Here is a 26,116-nt window from a genome sequence, read left to right on the forward strand (position 1 = left end):
CCCCCCCTCTTTGCCAGAGAGAGGCAGGTAGGGAGAGAGTCAGAGAATCAAGATATTTACTGAAAGTGATAGAGGATGGGTATCCAATAGCTTTATCAGCCACTACTTTCTCTGAGATATTTTCTCGAGACAGTGTTTGGAAAAACAAAATTGAAAGTGGAGATTGGGAAGAAAGGTGGAGGGGACACATGAAGATAGCATATACAGCTGGAAGAGAAGACTTTAACTCTATCGATGGCTGAAACTCCTGTTTCTTATGCCTGTTGGACTCTGAAGTTTCAGGTGAAGAATCCTAAATGGGGGCTGAAAGACTTCTGAGAGAAGGTAGCATATAAAGCTGGGGTCTCCAGCCTGGATAAGAGTTTCAAAGTGAAATGAGTCTTGGGGAGGTGGGATGACGCTGTGTTGGGATTGGAGGAAAATGATTAAGGGCATTTCTGGCAGGTGGAACAGAATAGGCAAGAAACAAGAGATAAAATGGGTTTATAGGAGGCATTGCTACAGCTAAGTCGCCTCAGTCGCGTCTGACTCTGTGCGACCCCTTAGACGGCAGCCCACCAGGCTCCCCAGTCGCTGGGATTCTCCAGGCAAGAATACTGGAGTGGGTTGCCAGTTCCTTCTCCAATGTATGAAAGTGAAAAGTCAAAGTGAAGTCGCTCAGTCGTGTCCGACTCTCAGCTACCTCATGGACTGCAGCCTACCAGTCTCCTCCATCCATGGGATTTTCCAGGCAGGAGTACTGGAGTGGGTTGCCATTGCCTTCTCCGGGCTGTCTCTTGAGACCTGCATTAATATGGTTCTGGAGTGGAAGGCATTAGTAGTTCATTTTTAGTGAGAGATATACCGGGAAAGACGGAGAAGGCAATGGCACCCCACTCCAGTACTCTTGCCTGAGTACTGAGCAACTTCACTTTCACTTTTCACTTTCATGCATTGGAGTAGGAAATGGCAATCCACTTCAGTGTTCTTGCCTGGAGAATCCCAGGGACGGTAGAGCCTGATGGGCTGCCGTCTATGGGGTCGCACAGAGTCGGACACGACTGAAGCGACTTAGCAGCAGCAGCAGCACACCGGGAAAGATAAGTAGGCCTGATTGTGCAAGGCCATGAATACCAAACTAAGGACTTTGGACTTTATTCTGGGATGGCTGTGGAGGCTCTTGAATGGGAGAGGAACTGGATCTGAAGTATATTTCAGGAAGATCATTGTGGTTGCACCCAGGTAGGGAACACTGTTGCTGCCTCGCGTTGGGCCGCCGGGCAAAGCGCGGAGTGCTGTACTCCCACCTGCAGGGGGCGCGCCGCTGACCCAAAACTCCTCCCCGCCTCCTTCCCCGCCCCTGTTCTGACTCGACGCTCTCAGAACTCGGCTAGCCTGCCTGGACCTCCGCGTTCGGGTCGGCTAGTCTGCCTGGATGCGACCCCGTGCGTCACGTCCGTTCTGGCTCCTGGCTCTTTACAGTGGAAGAGGGCCGCGAACTCAACCTTTGCGCCTGCGCCGCGGGTCCTCTGTCGGAGGTTAACGCTAAGGGGTAGACGAGGCTTTCGCGTGTACGCTAGCAAGTTTCTGAGTTTACCACGGTTGTCTTCTCTCACAGCACGCCCATAGATCTTGATTTGGCACAGGAGATATAAACAGACGATGTAGTGGGACTCGATTGTTCCTTGACCTTAGCAGCGCTGAGCCCCCCAACCACTTCCCTTAGGTTTCTCAGCTGCGGAGGGCTGAGTCTCTTCTCTGCAGTTTCTCTCCAGCTGTCTACTGTCAGTCTGCAGCCAGAACGTCCCTGCTAGTGAAACCCCGGACGCTAAACATGCCCGCCCGGGCTGTAATCCATGTTTCTAGTCTTGTTTACCTCTTCAGTCAAATCAGACTCGCAGTTGAAGGGGACCTTGGAGGTCATCAAGTCCCACCTCTTCTCCCTCCCCGTAGTCCCGAGTGAGCGAATGTACGGTTTTTACTTGCACACTCCCGAAGGTCACCCGTTTCTTGGGACAACTGATCACATAGTCTTCCTGGAAGTTTCCTCCATTCAGCTTTCATTCCCTCTTATTGAGAACCTACTATATGCCAACTACTGTAGTTCCTTGGGATACGATGGTGAGCTAGAGTGAACTCGTAAGATTGTTGGTCTTGGAGTTTACATTTCAGACGGGGAGAGGGGGAGACCAACACCGAAACAATTACTAAAGGCCAGAATTTATACTAGTGAAGAAATATTAATAAATAAGCCAAGACTTAGAAAATGTAGGTGGGAACTACTTAGTGTGATCACAGAAGGCCTTTTGGAGGTGATGACGTTTATAACCGGTCAAATGAAGAGTTAGGAGCAGAATGAGGGAACAGTTAAAGGCTGAGGGAAAAGCAGAGCCCCTAAGGCAGGAAGGAGGTGGTGTTTTCTAGGAATAGACAGCAGGCCAGAGTGACTGGAATGTGGTGAGCCAACGCTGAGAACGGTGAGGAAAGGTTGAGAATGTAAACAGGAGCCAGATGCAGGTTTTGTGGGTCATGGTAAGAAGTTTGAAAAGTATTCTAAGAGCAGTAGGAAGCCAAGGAATAATTTATGGCAGGGGCTTGATCTTAATTCATTCGTTTAGAATCACACAAAACCATATGACATATCATGTTTGGGGTGTTTTCCCCATATTATTGGGGATTTTTAAATGACTGTCATGTTTTTCTCCAAACCCTTTCTCCTGCCCCTAAACCCTCTCTCAGCTATGGGTACTTTACCTCTTCTTACCCAGTAGTCCTATGGATGATTTTCAAAATGTCATTCTGAACACTTTGAAAGTGTGGAGAATGTTTAAATGTAAATCATGTGTACATTTTAAAAGGAAAAGACTCAAGACTTTTATGAGATTCTCAAAGAGGTTTGGTAGAGATAAAGAACCACTGCTTAAACGTTCCTCATCTCTGTGATTCTGGTTATCATTCTCTGAAATAGTAGGGTACAATATCAAATTAAACAGCCTAGTGAAGCAAAAACAATAGGATTGCTATGAGGATTAAATGAGATTATGCTAAAAAAGTGCTAGTGGTAAACCATGCAGCGCCAGCCACGCAGTGCTACTGTTAAAAGCAAACACCTGCATTTGTGGGATGGAGGAACCGTTGATAGATAATGCTCTTTCAGCATTCCACAAACATTAAGTGCCTATTCTGTGTAAAGCCCCATGCCTTCCAGGAGTTCGTTATCTAGTTGAAAGAGGCTTGTAGCGATACAAAACACGATAAACTAAATGCCCTTGGAGGGGCCTGAGTAAGGTGTTCTGGGATCTGGGAGCTGCAGGAGAGGTGTCAGTTTCCACTGGAGGTAAGTGGTTATTGGAGTTCATATTTGAAATGGGTTTGAAAGATGAACATGTTGAATTTAAAAACACAAACAAGATCAATTACACGTACACATTTTATTCTTGGTGATGTGGAAAGAACGACTGGAAACACCGCGATTACTTCTATTACCCGAGAAATATTAAGACATAGGTTTCGTGAGAAAGGCACCTATCTTTTGTCCAGTGTGTTTACTATACATTGCATGCTCTGGGCAGTCCTTATCTTCAGTTCGGGAACAAAGTACACAAATACACACCCCTTTCCGAAACGAAAGGCCCGGGGACTCGAAGAGAGGGGTGGGATCCCTCCCGGTCCAACCACACAATGGGGGCAGCTTCATCGTAGCTCACGCCCCACCCCGCAGGCCCCACTCGGCTAGGGGTTCGACTGCTCCGGGCCCTGTCGCTCCTCCCCCTGCAGCCCTCGGGGGCGCAGCCACAGTCCGGCGCCTCGCTCGTTGGCGCTTTCCCTCCTCGGCGTTTTCCCTCCTCCTTCGTTGGGGAGCCGGAAAACCCGGAGCGAACCGGCCCTGCCCGGTGGCGCATGCTCAGTAGCGAGCAGGTTCAGTTCGCTAGTAGGAAGCTCGAGCGCTACACCGGCGTCGGCGGCGGCCGCGGCGGCATCTCAGGGCAGCCAGATTCCGCAACGACGTCCTCGGGCCTTTCCCCTCCCCCGCTAGACCCCGCGCCCAGCTCCGCCCCGCCCCGGGTCGCCAGCGTTTCGGGGTCCCCGCCGCGGGGAGCGGGCGCCGCGGCCGGAGCGTCCCTCCACCGCCCTCCCCCAGCCGCCGGCTCCGCCGCGGGGCCAGGCCGGGCTCGGGAGCGCAGTCCCGGCGGGCGGGCGGGCGGCGACCGCGGCGGAGGGCAACCCGGGGCGGCGCCGGCGGGCCGGGGAGGGGTAGGGGGCCCGGCCCCGGGGCGGTGGTGCGGGATGCCGCCGCCGCCGCCTCCGGGCTGCGTTCGCTTTCCGCGGCTGGTGCCTGTGTCGGGTAGGTGGCCGGGCGCGGGCCTCGCCCCCCAGCCCCCTCTCCGGGGCTAGCCCGGCCGCTCGGCGCCCCAAGGGGGCCGGGCCGTCCGGTGGGACCGCGGCCCTGTTCCGCGCTGCGAGCTCACCCTCTCGCGGCTCCCTGGCCCGGCCGCCGCCGCCCCTCTCCCCGCCCGGAGGCGCCCCGGGGGCACCATGCAGGCGCAGCAGCTGCCGTACGAGTTTTTCAGCGAGGAGAACGCACCCAAGTGGCGGGGGCTGCTGGTGCCTGCGCTGAAAAAGGTGAGGAGCGCACGAGACCCGGCTCCCCGGCTGCAGCCTGGGCGAGAGCACCGGGCCCGGGTCGGGGAAGGGCTGGGGAGGCGGGGCGCGCGGGGCCGTCTTTCTTCCCGGTCTCACCGCCTCCCAGAAGGGACGGCACACCCGGAGAGGTTCCCCCGCACTCGTTGGCTCTCGGTGTTGACAGTCACCCCGTGTGGCGTGTGGGAAGGCCGCAGGGAGCCAGGGAGAGTTTGTCCGAAGAATCCAACCGCTGAGAGCTTGCCCTGCCCCTGATTCAGAGACGAGAGTTGGAGGAGCCTCAGTTTTCACTGGAGGTCAAAGCAGGCCGCTTCTCTGCCTTCTCTGTGCTCTCTCGGAGCTGCTGTCAGCCTCCGGTTTTAGGTGTCCTGTATGCTCGTCCTAGTGGGTTCAAGAATGCTCTGGCCGTAACGCTTGCCCTGAGTAATTGCGGAGCTCGCCTGCCAGCAGGAACATGGATGGCCTGCTTTGCTCGCCCTTCGTAATCACTCTTCATTCCCCTGAATTCCCTCATTCCTCCGATTTACAGGGGCGGGTGCACAAGCCACTGTTTTCTTGCTTGCTTGCCTCCTCCCTCCCTCCCTTTCTTTCCCCCTCCCCACCTCCCCCCACCCCCACTCCCACGTCTCTCTCTCTCTCAAAACCTTGGTCCTGTCATTCGGGTTGTTGATTAGAAATTTTAGCAGTTCTGTTTCTTCGAGCTTGCCACATTGTTATCTAAAGTTATATACCCCGTGATCTGTACTTTTACACGTTTTAGTATAATTACGAAATGTTACATTTTCAAAGCTTCTAAAGCAATGTTGTGACTTAATACATTAAAACATCAGCAACTGATGTCTGAATGAATATATTAATAAAGGCTGTCAGAGTATTTTTGTTTTCTTTTAACCTTATAAATACAGGGGTAGCTTTATTCTCTTAATAAAGGTATCTAAATCGTCATTTCTCAAAAAATATTTCATGGTATCTGGTTAAAAATTAATTTTGCTCTTCACTCAGATTTGAGGTTATAGGGTACCCTTTCTCCTAAACATTCATGCTTTTAAAAAGGTGTTTGATATTTCTCAGGGGCCAGCAACTTTTACTTTCCCTTTTGTCCCGTTCTCCCTCTCTTGGTATCTTAAAGTGGAAGCTATTTGGTTTGTTAGCAGAATTTGCTGGTATATTTCACGTGTAACTTACTGACTTTTTTGTTCAGATGTCTGATTAGTCACAGACATCTCTGATACTGTTCTCTAAGAAAAATAAAGGTGTGCCATATGCCTTACGTACTTTATTCTTTAGAAATCCTGTCAGGCTCTCACCCTGTTTACTTTCGCTTTACCTGCAAGCTTGCCATCTTAGCTTGTAGTAGATGGGGAATGGGAAGTCTCAGTGATTCCAGAAGCAGGTATCCTGACCAAGGTGGGTGTGGGGTGGGGAGGAGACAGAAAAATTATTGAAAATATATAAAAGAACTCATAAAACTATCAGTTTGGGACTGTTTTGCTTGGAGGCAAGCAACTCCTATCCCAGGGGAATCACCATGAAACCCTATCAGTTGAGGGTCCTATGAAGCAGTGAGATGAACATCATAGGAGTTAGCAGACCAGGCCTACCTCTGCCACACTGGTGGCCCTTGCTGAAATCTGTCCACAGAAACATTTTGTTTGGCTGGTATAGTGTTTTTTTTGTTTCTAATGTAATTGCCACTATTTTTAAATGGGTGTTACTACATAAAATCTGAATCTTGAACTTTTCTTGGAGAATGGGAAGATCTCTCCACAGTGGGCCAGCCTTCAAGCAGGGCAGTAAGCTGCTGGAGCTGAGTAAATGGCTGCCCATCTGTCTCTGATTTACCACAGCCCCCACCAGCCCTCTTTGCTTATTTACATAACCCTGCTTTGACTTTAAGCAGAGATACCCTTGCATGGCAGTAGAAGTGATGGGAGGGGGTGAAAATGTACTCAATCTAGTTGATGTGTGAGATTTCTTCCAATTCCCACTTAAGATATCCACTAAAGATGATTTTAAGCCACCAAAGACAAGTTAGATATTTCATGTGGATACCTCCGAATCTTCCTTTAGGCTTGTTGTAGTTTGCAGATGCATCAACTTGTGTTATCTAGCCTGGGGCTCTTTGGATGTGCTCTTTTCTTCACCTGGACTGCATTTGGCCTGGCATAACACTGCTCATCCTCTGGGCTCACTGGACCTCAGATCTTTTCTCAGATCCTCAGGCCCGAATTGGATAGTCTTTTAGTCTGACTGTTCTTTTAGCACCCTAACCAGGCACTTAACAATTCCTATTTTTTTCCTATTTAAATTCACCACCCCAATTAGATTGGATGGTCCTTGGGAATGGGGATGGTATTTTACCCTCCTTTCATCCTCCATGTATACAGTGTCTGACACCTAGTTGGCACTTAAATTTGAATGAATGGGTAGGGAATAGCCAAGGAAAACCATCAGCTCCGTCCCTTCCACTTACTATTTAAAATTTTTTTTTCTCTTCATAGCTGTATTATTTCATTTGACTGGCTCAAGACTTTGATGTCATTTCTTACTGTCCACACCCAGGAAGAGCCTGTAGGTTCATTTTCCTTGACATGTTCATTTAATCAATTCCCTCCTACTCCGACTACACTTGGGTCCCCTTTCCCAGGCTACTGCTATAGCCTTTTAACTGAGTTCACTGCCCCCACCTCTCCTTTACTATTTTTCAGATTTCGGAAGTTATAGGACGCTTTTGAATATGTCACACATTTGTTCAGAACCATCGATGTCTTTTGAGGGCGTAGAAGTGTGTATTCTTTGAAATAGACTTGATGTTGATCAGTGATCTGGCTTCATCCTGCTTTTCTGAATGGATTGCCTATCCTAGTCTTTCATATACTTTATGCTTCAGCCAGACAGGACTACCTCTTTTCTTGAAAATTCCCAGAAGGTCTCAATGGATCCCACCTGTTAAAGTCCGATCTTATCTATCGCATGAGTCTGTCGTGCCTACTGCAGACCAAGTATTGCCCTCAGCAGTAAGGATTAAAAGGGAATTGACCTTATCCAGAAATGACTAAGTTCTAACATGATGAGAAGTGGCAGAGGGTGAGTTTGGAGGGAAAAGTAGTTTATAGAGAATTTTTTAATGTTGAGCTAAGGAGAATGATTTTTACTTTGAGGGGATAGATGTCATTGAGGAACCTTAAATGGAATAACATCAGATTTGATTTTAGAAAATCCACTTTGGCCATAGAATAGAAAATGGATTGCAGAAGAATGAGACTGAAGATAAGGAGAAAAGTTAGAAAGCTAGTTTAATAGTCCAGCCAGGAGATGATATATATTTGAATTGGGAGTATTTGAATTAGGATGAAAGTGTAGAGATGGATATTCTATAGTTGAGAGATGTTTAAAAGGCAGAATTGACAGGATCTAGTAACTCATAGTGATTGGGGTAAGTGGTAAGCATAGGAGGACTCTTAAGTTTCTGGTTTGAGTGCCTTTAGTCAGGATAGAGAATGTAGGAGGAGTACCTGTTGGGGTGGAAGGAGTAGCATTATGAGTTTTGAACTTGTTAAAATCCCTTCTGGTTATCCAGGTGGACTTGTAGGACTGGCAGTTGGTTGTTGGTATCTGGTGAACAGATTTGGGACTTCTAGATGTGCGGGTGGGGCCATGAGATAGACGAAGCTATCCATTCAGGAGTTATACAACAATGCTCATGGCACTTCTGTTCAGCAAAAAATTGGAAATAATCCAGAGGTCTATCAGCAGGTGAATGTATAACAAATGGTGATATAGCCATACACTGGAATACTTCTCAGCAGTAAAAAGGAATGAACTATTGATATATGAGACAACGTTGCTCAAAATAATTAAGCTGGTAACACCCCCTACTGCCCAAAACACCATAGTATATACTGTAAAATTATAGAAAGATGCATCTACAGTGACGGAAGACAAGTCAGGAGTTGTTTCGGGGAAAGGCATTTATGTCCGTTTGTTTTTTTGATTGTAATAATAGTTTCAGGAGCATATGCATGCATTCTTGTGTGTGCTCAGTCGTCTAACTCTTTTTGACCCAGTGGACTGTAGCCTGCCAGGCTTCTCTGTCCATGAACTTTTCCAAGCAAAGACCACTGAAGTGGGTTGCTGTTTCTTCCTTCAGCAGATTTCCCGACCCAGGGGTCAAACCTGTATCTCCTGCGACTTCTGCATTGGAAGGCCGATTCTTTACCAGTGAGCCACCTCAGGAGCGTATTAAAATTTAACGCATTATACAGCTCAGATATTTGCAATTTATTGTGTGTTAATTGTACCTCAAAGAAGGTGTTTTTTAAAAAGTGAATGAGGCCACCCACTGAAAATGATTAGAAGTAAGAATGCAATTAGGCTGGCATCAGAACTGGAGGAATAAAATGAACGATAGAGTGTAGGGAAGAGCAAAGGGGAAGGAGTGAGTGAAGGAGATTAAGAAGGCGAGAGTCAGGTAGAAAGAATAAGACCCTAGTGGCCGAGAAGCTGAGAATGGATGAGTTTCAAGGAAAGGGTCATTAACTGTGTCAGGCTATAGAAAAGTCAAATAAAGTACCTGAAAAATAGTAGTTAGATTTAATCTACTTATGTACTTATGTCTGGCAGTTTATGTGTGAGAATAGAAAATAGAAAAACAAACAAAGATAAAAAAACCATGAAAAACGAGTAGCAAGAATAGATATATATATTTTTTCAGATTTTATTTTCCCCCTTCAATCTTGTGAATGAAGGGAAAAGATTCTTCTGTGACAGGAAGAGGATTCAGGTTGCGGAAAACACTTGTTTTTTATTTGAAGGTGATGGAAACTTGTTATGTTAGGATGCTTTGAGGAAGTAACTGATGGAGAATGATAGTGAAGATACTAGTATTTGCCTCAAATTATTTGCCAAGCACTGTTTTAAGTGCCTCATGTGTTCCCTAATTCTCACAGGATACTATTATTGTGTCTGTTTTATAAGAGAGAAAACTGAGGTTCGGAAAAGATAACTTGGTTACAGAGTCTGCATTTTAAAACAGTATTAATGATGATATGCTACCTCTGGCAGGAGTGATATCCTTTCTTCTGAGGTGGGAGGGGGTGAGATAAAATGGGTTTAGAGGTTGAGGAACAGGGAGTTCATGCTAGCTAGCCTCAGTTTTCATGATGAAAGACAAGATCCTTTACGTAGAGCGAAGAAAGAGAAATGAGTAAGGAGCTTAAGTTTTGGAATTGCTGCTATGGAGTTGGGAGAAGGAGCCAACCAGTGAATTAGAAAGGATTGCTGAGCAGTGCGGAGTGTGGAGAGCATTGTAGGTTTGAAGAGCATTCGTTGGCCTGCTGGTTGTGAGAGTTTCTTCCTGCAGCACCCATCAGTTCAGGTAAAGGGGTAGAGAAGGATTGTTGGTTGCTTGTGGCTGCAGTAGAGATGAAGAGAATAAGGGATATTTCAGAAGATTGAAAGTTAAGCTATAAGAGAGATAATGGAGGTGTAAATGAGAGCTCCATGGATGAGAAATCTCAATGAGTTGTAAGAGGAGGGTAAGGGGAGCAGATAAGGAATTATGATTAGAGATATTGATAATTACATTTTGGAGTTTTAAGATTCTAGAAATGAGGAAAATGAGACAGGGGGTCTGGACTGGTGTGTTGCATGCATGGATGAGGATGGATTCCACAAGGATTATGATGTGTGTTGTAGCAGAGAGGAAGAAGGCAGTGGCAGAGAGGTCCAGACATCACAGCAGTGACAATGCTCCAGCCAAATAATAAGTGGCAGCTACTCCCTATAATACATTTTTTTAATACAGCTATAGATGGAATAGAAAAAACCTTTGCCCTTCATTTTAGAATATATTTATTTGTCTTGTAATCAAGTTTTGTATCCAAAACTTTATTATGAAAAATTTCAGATATACCAAAAAGTTCAGAGTTGCATAGTAAATACTCATATACCACCTGGATTCTGTAATTTACAAGTATTTTACTGGTTGCTTTGTCACATGCCTATCCATCCACCAATCCATCTTAACATTTTGAAGGATTTCAAAGTAAGTTGTGGACATCAGTACACTTGACCCTTAAACACTTCAGCTTGCATATGGTTAACTTGGAGTTCACTCTTTGTTTCCAGTTCTTTTTATTTTTCAGGTAAAATTTATGTACAGAGAAATACACAAATGTTAATTGTACAGTTTAATGAGTTTTGGCAAATGAATACAACCCAAGCCTCTACCAGGATATGGAGCATTACCAGCACTTCTGAAATTTTCCTCATGTGCTTTCTCAGTCAGTTCCTGCCCCCAGCCTCCAGAAGCAGCCTTCAGATCTTTTATCACAATAGATGAATGTTATCTGTTGTAGATACCATATAAATAGAATTGTACAATATATATTTTTGGTGAGGCTTTTGAGGTTGTGTTTAATGAAGAATTCACTCTTTTTTTTTTATTTTTCCTGTCATATGAATATGTCAAAGTTTATTAAATGGATGGATACCTGGGAGGTTTCCAGTTTGGGGCTGTTGAGAATAAAGCTGCCATGAATGTTCTTACTTATAGCTCGTGTTGTAGAAATGTTTTCATTTCTCTTGGGTAAATACCAGGAGAAATGGCTCATAGAGTAAGTGTCTGTTAGGTTTATAAGAAACTTCCAGACCTTTTCTCAAAATGGTTGTACCATTTCATGTTCCCACCAACAGTGTATGGGAGTTGCAAGTGCTCTGCATTCTTGCCAATATTTGATGTCATTAGTCTTTAATTTTAGTAATTTCGATGGGTGTGTAGTGGTATCTCATCGTTGCTTTAATTTGCATTATCCTGGTGACTAATGATATTGAGCACTCATGTTCTTATAGGTTATTCGTGTGTCTCCTTTTGTGTAGTATCTGTGTGAATCTTTGGCCCATTTAAAAAATTGGGTTGCTTTTCTTTATAGTATTGAGTTGTAAGAGTTCTTTGTATATCGTGGTTAACTGTCCTTTATCAGATATATGTTTCATGAATATTTTCTTCTGGTCTGTGGCTTGTCTATCCATTTTCCTAATGGTGTTTTTTGATAAACAGAAGTTTTTAATATTGATGGAGTCAAATTTATCAGGTTTTTTTCTTTTAAGGTCGCTGTGCTCTGTCGCAGAACCCCTTGCCTGCCACCAAGTCATGAACACATGGTCCCAAGGCTATTTTCTAAAAGCTTTATGGTTTTAGCTTTTACATGACCTGTGATCCATTTCAAATTAATTGTATATGATATAAGGTAGGAATTGAGATTTATTTTTTATGCTCATATCTAGTTATTTCAGAACTATTTGTTGAGACTTTCCTCTCCCTGTTGGATTGTGTTGTTTCTGTGAAAATTGAATGAATACATATTAGATATTTATGTAAATATATATTTAAATATGTAATATATAAAGTAAATATGTATATATTTTAGACTCTTCTAGTCCATTGATGACTTTGTGTATCTTTCCCCCAGCACCACACTATTGATGACTAGATTTATAGTAAGTCTTAGAGTTAGGTGGTGCAAGTCCTCCTTATTTCAAAATAATTGTTTTAATTGTTTCTAGATTTTTTATTTCAGTACAAATTTTGACCCATCCTGTCAATTTCTACTAAAAGATCTTGGTGAGATTTTAATTGTAATTTCATTTAATCTGTAGATAACGGGATAGAATTGGCATCTTAACTATAGCAAGTCTTTGGATTCATGAATGTAGTATATGTCTCCATTTATTTAGATTTAAATTTCTCTCAGAAACACATTGAGTGTAGAAGTCTTACATGTCTTCGGTTAAGTTTAATCTAAAATGTTTTGTTTTTTGATGTTATTGTAAATTGTTTTAAAATTTTTTATTTTCCAGTTATTTGCTAATGGGTATATAAATAATAGGTGAAAATTTGAATTTGGAGAGCAATAAAGAGGAATTGCAGGGTGACAGATGTGCTCAGGCCTAGAGAGAATTTAGTCCAAATGGGAGATGAAAGGGAGAGACTTCTAAGGGAAAAGAGAGAGGGAATTTCAGAAATTTTATATTGTTATCAATTGGAAGTCCTTAAATAAGCATCAGTGAGTCCTTTGGAATGCTAAAAATGCATGAAAAAGAAAGGCATTATGAAACTCAAAAAGTTGTTTAATAAAGATCATATATCTGAATTAAACAGAAACATGTAGCTGATTTTTGTATATTGATCCTGTAACCTTTGACCTTGCTCATAGTTGTTTTGCATATTTCATAGAATTTTGATTTTTTTGGCCACTGCCTGGAGCATGTGGGATGTTAGTTCCCTGACCAGGGATCCAAGACACCACTGCATTGGAAGCATGGAGTCTTAACCCTGAACCGCCAGGAAAGCCCCTCCGTGGAATTTTCTACATAGTTATGTAATCTGCAAATAGAGATAGTCTGATATTTTCTTTCTTTTTCTTACTTTATTGACTAGGACTTCCATTACAGTGTTGAATCAAAGTAGTGAAAGTGGTCATCCTTGCCATCTTAAGGGAAAAGTATGTATTATTTCACCGTTAAGGGTGATGTTAGCTGTTAGTTTCCATTGATGCTCTTTATCAGATTGAGGTTCTCCCCTTCCACTTTCAGTTTTCTGAGAGTTTGGGGATTTTCTGAAGTTATAAGTGGATATTGAATTTTGTCAAATTGTTTTTCTGTGTCTTTTAAAATAATCATAAGCTTTTCCTCCTTTATTCTGTAAATATTATGGTAAATCACATTGATTGACTTTGAATGCTAACCTGCATTCCTGGATAAGCCGTAGCAGATGTGTGTGGTTTTTTTTTTTTTTTTTTTAGTTTCTGCTTTGTGCTAGTGTTCTAGGCACTATGCTTGGTACTTTACATATTTATCTCTGTTCTACCCATTGACTTTTCAAGGTAGTAATTTTTACAGCTGAGTTTTATAGCTGAGGAAATGGATCCTCAGAGAGGCAAATTGCTCAAAAATCTTGTAATAGAACCAAGATTTGAACTTAAGTCTGTTGAGCTTCAAACACAACTCTTTCCACTGTACTGTGTTGCTTCCTTTGAGTAGGCAGCGTGATACAGAACAGTGTTTTGATTGTCCTGCACCTTAGATTTTAGGGAATAACTGTCTTAGGGGAGAAGGAGGCGAAATGAAGGCTTTGAAACCCTTTGTGTTAGACTGAGAAACTTAGCTGTTTTGCATATTGGGGTTCTGCATACACTTGCATTTGATAAAACTATACTGCTGCATAAAACAGTAATGATTTTAAAGGTGATGGTGGTGGTGGTTTAGTTGCTCAGTCGTCTCCGACCCTTGTGACCCCATGGACTGTAGCCTGCCAGGCTCTTCTGTCATGGGATTCTCCAGGCAAGAATACTGGAGTGAGTTGCCATTTCCTTCTCTATCTTAAAGGTAATAGTTAATGGAAAGATGGCATAGATCATAAAGGAAAAGGCTGAGAAGAAATGATCTTGGGATGGCAGTAGGAAGCTAGGAGACTATTCTAGCATCCTTATGTTTGGGAGTGAAGGAAGTAACATTTTAGTGGAAGTGAGAGTTGACCAGGTGAGGATGAGGAGGATATGTCTTCCAAGGGTTGGTGTTGCAAAGAGTCGCTGGAATCCTAGAGGAGCTCAGCATCTTAGGAATTCTGAGTAGCTGGAGTCTATTCAGTCTGAAATGTGGGGTCAGCTCTTGTGAATGAAATTATTGCATTTTATCTTGTGAGCAGTGAGGAAGTATTGAAGAGTTTTAAGCCAGGTATTAATAATTAGATATGAATTTTAAAGGATCTCTGCTCTGTGGAGCATGGATTAAATGACTGTAGAACGGTAGGAAAGAAGGCAGGTTAGGGGACTCTTGCCGCAATTCATGGAAGGGATAGTGGTGTTCTTGACTAGAGCAGTAGCTGTTGGGAAAAGAAGAGTGGACAGATTTTAGCTTTAGAAGTAGATTGGTGGTTGAACAATGGGGTAGTGAGAGAGGATTCAAAGTTGATTCCCAGGATTCTGGCCTAGGAGTCTTAGTGGCAATAGTGATGAAAGGGGGAATACTGGGAGGAGGAGCACCTTTGGAGGGGAACTAAGAAACCATCAGTATTCTGGGAGTAACGCGGTGTGAGAGAATTGTGATGGGAGGAGTTTACACATTGAGGGTAGCCAAGTATGTAAGCATGGAAGGCATCTTTATTGGACTGTCCTTATTAATTATTGGCAGGTACAACCTGAAGATTCTTTCAGTGTATGTTTCAAATGCTGTCTCCTCTACAAAGGCTTTCTACTACACTTCCATCCCCTAAGTAGAATGAATATATTAATTTCTTTAGTAGATTGGAGAAGGAAATGGCAACCCACTCCAGTATTCTTGCCTGGAGAATCCCATGGACAGAAGAACCTGGAAGGCTATAGTCCATGGGGTCACAAGAGTCGGACACGACTTAGCGACTAAACCACCACCATTAATTTCTTTAGTACTTTATGTGTCAATTTTGGTACTTAATGAAAATGTGCCCTTTAAAGTTTGTATATGTGGCCTCTCTCCTCCTCTATATCGGGAGCTATGTGAGAGCAAGATAGGAACCAAGGCACCTTTGTATTCCCTCCAGTGCTTAGCATGCTTCTCATGTGTAGCAGGTGCTCAGCACACATGTTGAATTGTATGCAGCTCTGATCTTGTCCCTTTAAGAATATACTTACTAATGAGCTAGGCATGTCTTAGTTGAGATTTTTAGCAGACAAAGGCATTGGAATTGTCATGTTTGTTATATCCTCTTTTAGCAAATAGGGAAGCAAACATGATGCTTTAGAAATAATTTTTTAAATGGCTAAATTAAAAAAAATATATAATGCTTCAAGGAAGAAGCAGATGCCAGGATGGGGTTAAGCATGCAAGAAGTTTATTAGAAGAAGTGCTTATGAGAGAAAATGAGGAAGGAGGCAAGGAGAGTCACCAGGCTGATACAAGTCTGACTCCAAGTGAAGGAGAAAGGTGAGGAAGGAAGGAACTTTGGGTGAAAGTCGTAGTTCTAAGGAAATTTAACCGAGACCTCAGAAGTTCTTGAGCAGAAGTTGCCTATCACAGAAATTCCTCATCTTCCAAGATTAGGGCCATGGTGCTCTTTACTGGGAGCAGCCAGTGAGAAGCACGGGCTCCGTGCAAAGTGATGGATTTCAGAGTGCAGCAGCTGGGGCCCAGAGTCAGTTATTTTTCCCTAGAGTCTGATTCCCTGAGAGGCTGATTCTCACAGCCAGCCATGGTCATCTCTGTGGCTATAAATTGCCTGATTCAGGACAGGTGGATTTCAGTATTCCCCCCACTTAAAGTGGTAATTTGTCCCCCCTAAGCTCCTTATGCTTTTTCTTTTTTTTTTAAGATACCTTAGGCTGAGTTCCAAAAGTCGTAACTCAGCTGTCATTAATAGTACACAGTTTGCTTTGTTGTTGTTGTTTAGTTGCTAAGTTGTATCTGATTCTTTTGCAACTCGGTGGACAGTAGCCCCCCCGTGCTTCTCTATCCATGGGATTTCCCAGGTGAGAATACTGGTCTGTGTTGCCATTTCCTCCTTCAAGGGATCTTCCTGACCCAGAGATCAAACCCACATCTTCTGCATTGACAGGCGAAGTCTTACCTCTGAGCCACTGGGGAAACCTATGATTTGCTTTAGTAGTTATCAAATAAAGTTTGCATTTCCTATTCAAGTTGATTTCATATTCAACCTTAATGTACCAAATGACAGACAAAGCAATGAAGATGAAAGAAAACATGCAAATGATACCTATAATATGAACTAGTGAATCAGGAGTACTTCAGGCACTTCAGGAGTACCTTGAATAGGCCAACCATCCAGTTATGAAGATGGGTGCTTGTGGACTTTGCTTTCTAGGCTGGGCTACTTCAGGTAGACAAGCACAAATCAGTAAAAGAAGTTACACATAAAGTCAGATTCTGGAAATCACCTGTTGGAATTGGGGATGGAAGCATATACCAGAGAAAAGAAGTAATTTAAAGTTTTAGTTTTATGGACCCTGAATTACTCAGATGTTATTTTTAAGATAGATATTTTAAATTTATAATGGGAAGATGATTTTGAAGAGAGTTTCCTTAATGCTGCTTTCCTACTGATTTTGACTGGTGGTGGTGGTTTAGACACTAAGTCATAGCCAACTCTTGCCATCCCATGGACTATAGCCCGCCAGGCTCCTCTGTCCATGGGATTTTCCAGGCAAGAATATTGGAATGGATTGCCATTTCCTTCTCCAGGGGATCTTCCCGACCCAGGAATCTAACCCGGGTCTCCTGCATTATAGGCAGATTCTTTATTGACTGAGCTATGAGGGAAGCTGATTTTGACTGTTTGGTTTTATTCACCAGATTTGTTGAATATTATATGACAGACATTCTGGACAATTGAAAACTAAAACCTCAGTTGTTGCTTTTATGAAACTTGTATCTGGTGATAAAAAAAAAATCTGTTATCTTCCCATATGTGTTAAAGCACTCTGATTCTACTTTATGGAAAGTTTGATTCAGAGTTAAAAATGAAAATATAAATTAAAAAAATTTTAATTTTAAAAATAAAACAAGTCTTGGAATTTAAAAAAAAGTTTTAAATTAACAGAGACTTTCTGTAATAAGCTGACTTAAATTCTGGTTATTCTTTTATAATTCCTGAAACAAAATTTTTCCTTTTTATATAGACAAATCCCATCCTCTATTTTATTACAGTCTAAACCATTTGCAAGTGAATTGATTTCTGTGTATGGCCCAGTAGTTTGTAATGGAATGCACTTACTGCTAATTGCATTCACAGCTGTTTTAAGGACTGATAGGATTCTGATTTCTTTACATATAATTAATAACTTTTTTCTTATTGTGGTAGAATATATTTTACATATATCCATATATATAACACAAAATTATCCATTTTAACCATTTCTAAGTAGTCTAGACTGCAAGGAGATCCAACCAGTCCATTTTAGAGATCAGTCCTGGGTGTTCTTTGGAAGGAATGATGCTGAAGCTGAAACTCCAGTACTCTGGCCTCCTCATGTGAAGAGCTGATTCATTGGAAAAGACTCTGATGCTGGGAGGGATTGGGGGCAGGAGGGAAAGGGGACAACAGAGGATGAGATGGCTGGATGGCATCACTGACTCGATGGATGTGAGTTTGAGTGAACTCCAGGAGTTGATGATGGACAGGGAGGCCTGGCGTGCTACAGTTCATGGGGTCGCAAAGAGTCGGACACGACTGAGCGACTGAACTGAACTGAAGTGTATAATTCAGTGCCAGCAGCTACATTCACAAGATTGTGCAACTGTCACCACTGTCTATTTCCAAAACTTTTCATCACCTCAAACAGAAACTCTGTACGTATTAAGCAATAACTCCTAACTTCCTCCTCCCTCAGCCCCCATAACCTCTAATCTACTTTCTGTCTTTATGAATTTGGCTGTTTGAGGTATTTAATATAAGTTGAGTCATATAATATTTGTCCTTTTGTGTCTGATTTATTTTAGTTAACACAATGTCTTTAAGATTCATCCATGGTGTGGCATGTATCAGAATTTAATTCCTTTTTAAGGCTGAATAATACTCCATTTTGTATATATACCACTTTTAGTTTATTCATTCGTCTGTTGATGGACACTTGAGTTGTTTCTATCTTTGGGCTACTGTAAGGAATGCTGCAGTGAACATTGCTATACAAGTATTTGTTTGAGTTCCTGTTTTCAATTCTTTTGGGTGTACACCTAGAAGGGGAATCGCTGGGTCATTTGGTTTATATATTTAACTTATTTAACGTTTGTGTGTTAAATAGTTGGTTTATATGTTTAACTGTGTTTAACTCTCTGAGGAATTATCATACTGCTTTCCACAGCAGTCACACCATTTTCACATTCCTACTAGCAGTGCACAAAGGTTCCAGTTTTCCCATATCCTCTTGCACTTGTTATTTTCTGTTTTTTTTTTATTTTAAATTACCATCTTAGTTTATGTGAAATAATACCTCTTTGTATTATGTCTTGGGTTTCCCTAATGACTAATAATGTTGGCCATCTTTTCATGTGCTTGTTGGCCACTTGTATATTTTCTTTGGCAAATGTCTGTTCAAATCCATTGCCATTTTTAAAACCTATACGGTTTGAGTTTTTGTTTTTAAATTTTAGGGCATCGTAATATTCTTGATGTTAGTTCTTTATTGGCGATATGACTTGTAAACATTTTCTTTCATTCAAATACAACCAAAAATCCACTTTTCAGTTTCTTGATAATGTCCTTTGCACAAAAACTTTAAACTTTAATGAAGTTCAGTTTATCTTGAAACCCCACTGCTTTTTGTGCGTTGGTTTTCTTCTGCAACTTTGCTGAATTAATTTACTAGCTCTGGTATCTTTCTTGTGGATTCTTTGGAATTTTTCTATATATAGGATTTTCATCTGCAAATAAAAATAGTTTTACTGTGTGTGTATGTGTGTGTGAGTACATATGGCTTCCCTGGTGGCTCAGACAGTAAAGAATCTGCCTACAATGCAGGAGACCCAGGTTCCATCCCTGGGTCAGGAAGATCCCATGGAGAGGGGGATAGCAACCCACTCCAGTATTCTTGCCTGGAGAATTCCATGGACAGAGGAGCCTGGCAGACTGTAGTCCATGGGATCAGTTTTCATTCCAAGCCCAAAGAAGAGCAATGCCAAAGAATGTTCAAACTACTGTACAGTTGCACTCATTTCACATGCTAGCAAGAGTATGCTCAAAATCCTTCAGGCTAGGCTTCAGCAGTACATTAACTGAGAGCTTCCAGATGTCCAAGCTGGGTGTAGAAAAGGCGTAGGAACCGGAGTTCAAATTGCCAACATTCATTGGCTCATAGAGAAAGCTAAAGATTTCCAGAGAAACATCTGCTTCGTTGACTGTGCTAAAGCCTTTGACTATATGGACAAACAACAAACTGGGGAAGATTCTTAAAGAGAGAGTAATACCGGACCACCTTGCCTATCTCCTGAGAAACCTGTATGCTGATCAAGAAGCAGCACTTAGAACCTTACATGGAACAACTGACTGGTTCAAAATTGGGAAAGGAATATGACATGCCTGTGTATTGTCACCCTGTTTGTTTAACTTCTGTGCAGAGTACATCATGCAAAATGATGGACTGGATGAATCACAAGCTGGAATCAAGATTGCCAGGAGAAATATCAGCAACCTCAGATATGCTAATGATACCACTCTAATGGCAGAAAATGAAGTAGAATTAAGAGCCTCTTGATGAGAGTGAAAAAGCTCACACACAGACATGTTCTTTTTCAGATTCATATAAAGTATGGCACCCGCTCCAGTACTCTTGCCTGGAAAATCCCATGGATGGAGGAGGCCTGGTGGGCGGCAGCCCATGGGGTCGGTAACAGTCTGACACGACTGAGCAACTTCACTTTCACTTTTCACTTTCATGCATTGGAGAAGGAAATGGCAATCCACTCCAGTGTTCTTGCCTGGAGAATCCCAGGGACGGGGGAGCCTGGTGGGCTTCTGTCTATGGGGTCGCACAGAGTAGGACACGACTGAAGCAGCTTAGCAGCAGCAGCAGTGTGTATATGTTAACATATGCTTTGTAATTGTTTTATCTTCTGGATGAATTGACCCTTTTTTCAACATACAGTGTCCATCTTTGTCTCTCGTAACAGTTTTTGACCTAGTGCCTATTTTTTCTGATATTAGAATAGCCACACTAACACTCTTTCTGTTTTCATGGAATATCTTTTTCTATCTTTTCATTTTGAAACTATAGTTTTGTGTATAAATTGAGTCACTATAGTCAGTGTATACTTTAATCATGTTTTTAAATCAGTCCTGCCAATCTCTGGCTTTGATTGGAAAGTTTAACCCAATTAAATTTAAAGTAGTGAGAAGAGCCCGGCAGGCTATAGTCCATGGGGTCTCTGAGTCAGATGAATTAGCAACTGAACAACAGCAAAAGTGACTGATGAGGAAGAACTTCTGCCATCATTTTGCTTCTGTGTTGTTGTGAAATTTTATACCTTTTTTGTTGCTCATTTCCTCCATTACATACTGGTTTCTTCTTCTCCCCCACCCCCATTTTATTATAGTGAACCATTTTGATTTCCTTCTGTGTGTATTTTTTTTTAGAAATTTTCTTTCTGGTAAGTCCTTGTGAATTACATTTAACTCCCTAAATTTATAACAGTTTAGTTTGCACTGATATGAACTTAACTTCAATAGCATATAAAAGCTCTGCTCCTATACAGCTGGGTCTTATCTCCTTATATTGTTGTTGTCACAAATTATATCTTTATACATTGTGTATCCAGTATCATGGATTTATAATTATTTTTTATTCATTTGTCTTTGAAATACAAAATGGAGTTAGAAACCAAATATATATATAGTAGTATATAGTAATACCCATTTTTATATTTGCTGGTGCATTTACCTATACTAGAGACCTTTATTTCATCATATGACTTTGAGTTGCTGTTTAGTGTCCTTTCATTTCAACTCGAAGGACTATCTTTAGCATTTCTTGTAGGGCAGGTCTTATGATATTGAACTCCCTCAACTTGTGTTTATCTGACAACATCTTAAATTATACCTAATTTTGAAGGACAGTTTTGTCAGATGCAAAATTCTTGGTTGATAATTTTTTTCTTTCAGCAGTTAAATGTGCATCCTACCGTATTTGGGCATCCATGGTTTCTAGTAAGAAATAAGTTGCTGACCTTATTAAGGACTCCTTGTACAGGAGGGGAATTCCAGTTGAACTATTTCAAATCTTAAAAGATGATGCTGTGAAAGTCCTGCACTCAACATGCCAGCAAATTTGGAAAACTCAGCTGCGGCCACAGGACTGGAAAAGATCAGTTTTCATTCCAGTCTCAAAGAGAGGCAATGCCAAAGAATGCTCAAAAGTGAGTGAAGTCGCTCAGTCGTGTCCGACTCTTTGCAACCCCATGAACTGTAGACTATCAGGCTTCTCTGTCCATGAGATTCTCCAGGCATGAATACTGGAGTGGGTTGCCATTCCCTTCTCCAGGGGATCTTCCCAATCCAGGGATCGAACCCAGGTCTCCCACATTGCAGGCAGGTACTTTACCCTCTGAGCCACCAGGGAAGTCCTGGTGGGTTTCAAACTACTGCACAATTGCACTCATCTCACAGTATAGCAAAGTAATGCTTAAAGTTCTCCAAGCCAGGCTTCAACAGTACATGAACCATAAACTTCCAGATGTTCAAGCTGGATTTAGAAAAGGCAGAGGAACCAGAGATCAAATTGCCAACATCGATAGATCATGGAAAAAGCAAGAGAGTTCCAGAAAAACATCTACTTTTGCTTTATTGACTACGCCAAAGCCTTTGACTGTGTGGATCACAACAAACTGTGGCGAATTCTCAAAGAGATGGGAATACCAGACCACCTGACCTGCCTCCTGAGAAATCTGTATGCAGGTCAGGAAGCAACAGTTAGAACTGGACATGGAATAACAGACTGGTTCCATGGAGTACATCAAGGCTGCATATTCTCATCCTGCTTATTTAATTTCTATGCAGAGTACATCATGTGAAATGGTGGGCTGGAGGAGGCACAAGCTGGAATCAAGATCGCCAGGAGAAATATCAATAACCTCAGCTATGCAGATGACACCACCCTTATGGCAGAAAGTGAAGAAGAGCTAAAGTGTCTCTTGATGAAAGTGAAAGAGGAGAGTTAGAAAGCTGGCTTAAAACTCAACATTCAGAAAACTAAGATCATGGCATCCAGTCCTGTCACTTCATGGCAAATAGATGGGGAAACAATGGAAACAGTGACAGACTTTATTTTTTTGGTCTCCAAAATCATTGCAGATGGTGACTGCAGCCATGAAATTAAAAGATGCTTACTCCTTGGAAGAAAAGCTATGACCAACCTAGACAGCTTATTAAAAACCAGAGACTTGACTTTACCAACAAAGGTCCATCTAGTCAAAGCTATGGTTTTTTCAGTGGTCATGTATGGATGTGAGAGTTGGGCTATAAAGAAAGCTGAGCACTGAAGAATTGATCCTTTTGAACGGTGGTGTTGGCAAGACTCTTGAGAGTCCCTTGGACTACAGGGAGATCCAACCAGTCCATCCTAAAGGAGATCAGTCCTGGGTGTTCACTGGAAGGACTGATGCTGGAGCTGAAACTCCAATACTTTGGCCACCTGATGTGAAGAACTGACTCATTGGAAAAGAGCCTGTTGCTGGTAAAGATTGAAGGCAGGAGGAGAAGGGGGTGACAAAGGATGAGATGGTTGGATGGCATCACAGACTTGATGGACATGAGTTTGAGTAGGCTCCAGGAGTTGGTGATGGACAAGGAAGCCTGCATGCTGCAGTCGCAAAGAGTGGGACACGACTGAGCGACTGACCTGAACAGTATGGGAAGAGTTGCTTCTCCTGCTGCTTGAATGGTTTTGTTTTTGTTTTTAGACAGTTGGTGTATAATGTGCCTTGGTGCAGGTCTCCTGGAATTTATCCTATGTAGATTCTATTGAACTTTTTGAATTTGTAGATTAATGTCTTTCATCCATTTGGGGGTATTTTCAGCCATTATTTCTTTACGAATTCTTTCTGTCCCTTTCTCTCTCTTCCCCTTCTGAGATTCCCACAATGCATGTTTTGGTCTGCTTGTTATCCTGCTGGTCCCTTACACCCTGTTTACTTAAAAAAAAAAAAGCATTTTGAGCATATTCAAGTCAGTTTTAAAGTTTTTATCTAGTTAGTCTGATGTCTGGGCTTCTTTAGCTGGTTTCTTTCAGTTAATTTTGTTCCTTTCAATGTGCCATTCTGTCTTGGTTTGTTTTTGTTTTGTATGCTATGTGATTTTTTTTTTTTTTTCTTAAACTGGGTGTTTGAATAGTATAATGTAACTATTAAAAGTAGATTCTTCCCATTTCCCAGGGCTTGCTGTTTTGTTGTTTGTTTTTATTTGGTTTTGTTTTTGATTGTTGAAGGCTATATTAGTATGTTTGTTGAATGACTTTCCAAAGCTATTGTTTGTTTCAAATAAAGTATTCCTTGGTGTGTATAATCACTGAAGTCTCTTTGACTTAACTTGTTTTTCCACAGTGTTTTGACAGAGATTTCCTTGAGCTTCAGGAGCTAAAAAACAACCAAACAAATAACAAGAAAACCTCTCTCAGTCTGTACAGCTTGGCTCTGTACTGGTGCAGTCTTACAGCAATTTGTAAAAATGGCCAGTGTGGCATAGCAGTAATAGAGTAAGATTCAGATTTATATCCTGAGATATGTCCATTGTGCTCTGTGAAATCAGCTTTTCTTCTTTCTATGAAAAATAATTTGTTTTGTTGTTGTTCAGTTGCTAAAGTCATGTTTGATTCTTTGCGACCGCATGGACTGCAGTTTGTGAGGCTTCCTTATCCTTTACTGTTATCTAACCATCTCATCCTCTGTTGCCCTCTTCTCCTTTGGCCTTCATTCTTTCCCAGCATCAGCATCTTTTCCAATGAGTTGGCCCTCTCCATCAGGTGGCCAAAGTATTGGAGCTTCAACTTCAGCGTCGGTCCTCTCAATGAATATTCAGGATTGATTTCCTTTAGGATTGACTGGTTTGATCTCCTTACAGTCCAGGGGACTCTCAAGAGTCTTCTCCAGCACGATAGTTCAAAAGCATTAATTCTTTGCTGGTCAGCCTTCTTTATGGTCCAACTCCCATAAATGAATATGACTACTGGAAAAACCATAGCTTTGACTGTATGGACCTTTATTGGCAAAGTGATGTCTTTGCTTTTTAATATGTTGCCTAGGTTTGTTATAGTTTCCTTCCAAGGAGCAAGCGTCTTTTAGTTTCATGACTGCAGTCACTGTCAGCAGTGGTTTTAGAGCTCAAGAAAATAAAATCTGTCACTGTTTATACTTTTTCCTCTTCTAATTGCCAGGAAGTGATGGGCCCAGTTGCCATGATCTTAGTTTTTTGAATGTTGAGTTTCAAGCCATCTTTTTCACTGTCGTCTTTCACCCTGATCCTGAGGCTCTTTCATTCCTCTTCACTTTCTGCCATTAGAGTGGTATTATCTGCATATCTGAGGTTGTTGATGTTTCTCCTGGCAGTCTTCATTCCAGCTTGTGATTCATCCAGCACAGCATTTTGCATGATACACGCTGCATATAAGTTAAATAATCAGGGTGACAATATACAGCCATGTCATACTTCTTTCCCAATTTTGAACCAGTCAGTTGTTCCATGTAAGGTTCTAAGTGTTGCTTCTTGACCAACATACATGTTTCTCAGGAGATGGTTAAGATAGTCTGGTATTCCCATCTCTTTAAGAATTTTCCGCAGTTTGTTGTAATCCACACAGTCAAAGGCTTTAGCATAGTCAATGAAGCAGAAGTAGATGTTTTTCTGGAATTCTCTTCCTTTCTTTATGATCCAACAATTGATCAATTATGATCAGTTGTTGGCAATTTGATCTCTGGTGTGTCTGCCTTTTCTAAACCCAGTTTATATATCTGGAAGTTCTTGGTTCACATACTATTGAAGCTTAGCTTGAAGGATTTTGAGCGTACCCTTGCTAGCATGTGAGGTAAGCAGTTGTACAGTAGTTTGAACATTCTTTGGTCTTGTCCCTTCTTTACAATTGGAATGAAAATGGACCTTTTCCAGTCCTGTGACACTGCTGAATTTTCCCAATTTGCTGACATACCAAGTGCAGCACATTAACAGCATCATTTTTTAGGATTTTAAATAGCTCAGCTGGAATTCCCTCACCTCCATTAGCTTTGTTTGTAGTAATGCTTCCTAAGGCCCACTTGACTTCATAATACAGATAATTTGTACTTGGTTTAAATTGTATTCTAATATTTGGTGTTTAAAATTCTTAAATAAAAAGTAGCTGGTAAAGAATCTGCCTGTAATGCGGGAGACCTGGGTTTGACCTGTGTGTTGGGAAGATCCCCTGGAGAAGGGAAAGGCTACCCACTCCAGTATTCTGTCCTGGAGAATTCCATGGACTGTATAGTCCATGGGGTTGCAAAGAGTTGGACACAACTGAGTGACTTTCACATCACTTCACTTCAGTTGATTTAAGAAGTCAAAGGTAATTTCAAGCCTCTTGTTACTCTGTTCCTAGAGAGCCCAGTTACTAGAGGCAAACCCAGAGGAGCTTCTACACGCAAAATCTTGCGATTGGCTTCATAGGGTGGTAAAATGGAAACTGAGACCTCTCCACCCAAGCATCCATAACACAGTGACTGTGCATGCCCATTTGTGTCTCTTTGTGACCTCATGGAGTGTGAGCCACCAGGCTCCTCTACTCATGGAATATTCTAGGCGAGAACACTGGAGTGGATTGCCATTTCCTTCTCCAGGGGATCTTCCCAACCAGAGATTGAACCTGCATCTCCTACCCTGGCAGGCGTATTCTTACCATTGTGCCACCTAGGAAGCCCATAATACAGTGAATGGTAGAACAATTCCAAAAACAGATCCCATTTAAAGAGCATAGTCTCTTCAAAAAAATGA

General features: G+C 42.0%; 1 protein-coding gene across 2 annotated transcripts in view; it reads left to right on the plus strand.

Moving 5' to 3' along the window:
• Nucleotides 1–4,220: 4,220 nt before the first annotated feature.
• Nucleotides 4,221–26,116, plus strand: part of SOS1 (SOS Ras/Rac guanine nucleotide exchange factor 1) — a 129,568-nt gene continuing 107,672 nt past the window's right edge. For both annotated transcript variants that reach the window (XM_069583495.2, XM_069583496.2), the window contains exon 1: nt 4,221–4,602. In XM_069583495.2, the coding sequence (XP_069439596.1) occupies nt 4,516–4,602 (87 nt within the window). In that variant the 5' untranslated portion in view covers nt 4,221–4,515. The remainder of the gene's footprint in view (nt 4,603–26,116) is intronic.

This window comes from Ovis canadensis, chromosome 3 (genome assembly GCF_042477335.2).
Source record: "Ovis canadensis isolate MfBH-ARS-UI-01 breed Bighorn chromosome 3, ARS-UI_OviCan_v2, whole genome shotgun sequence".
NCBI classification, from domain to species: domain Eukaryota; kingdom Metazoa; phylum Chordata; class Mammalia; order Artiodactyla; family Bovidae; genus Ovis; species Ovis canadensis.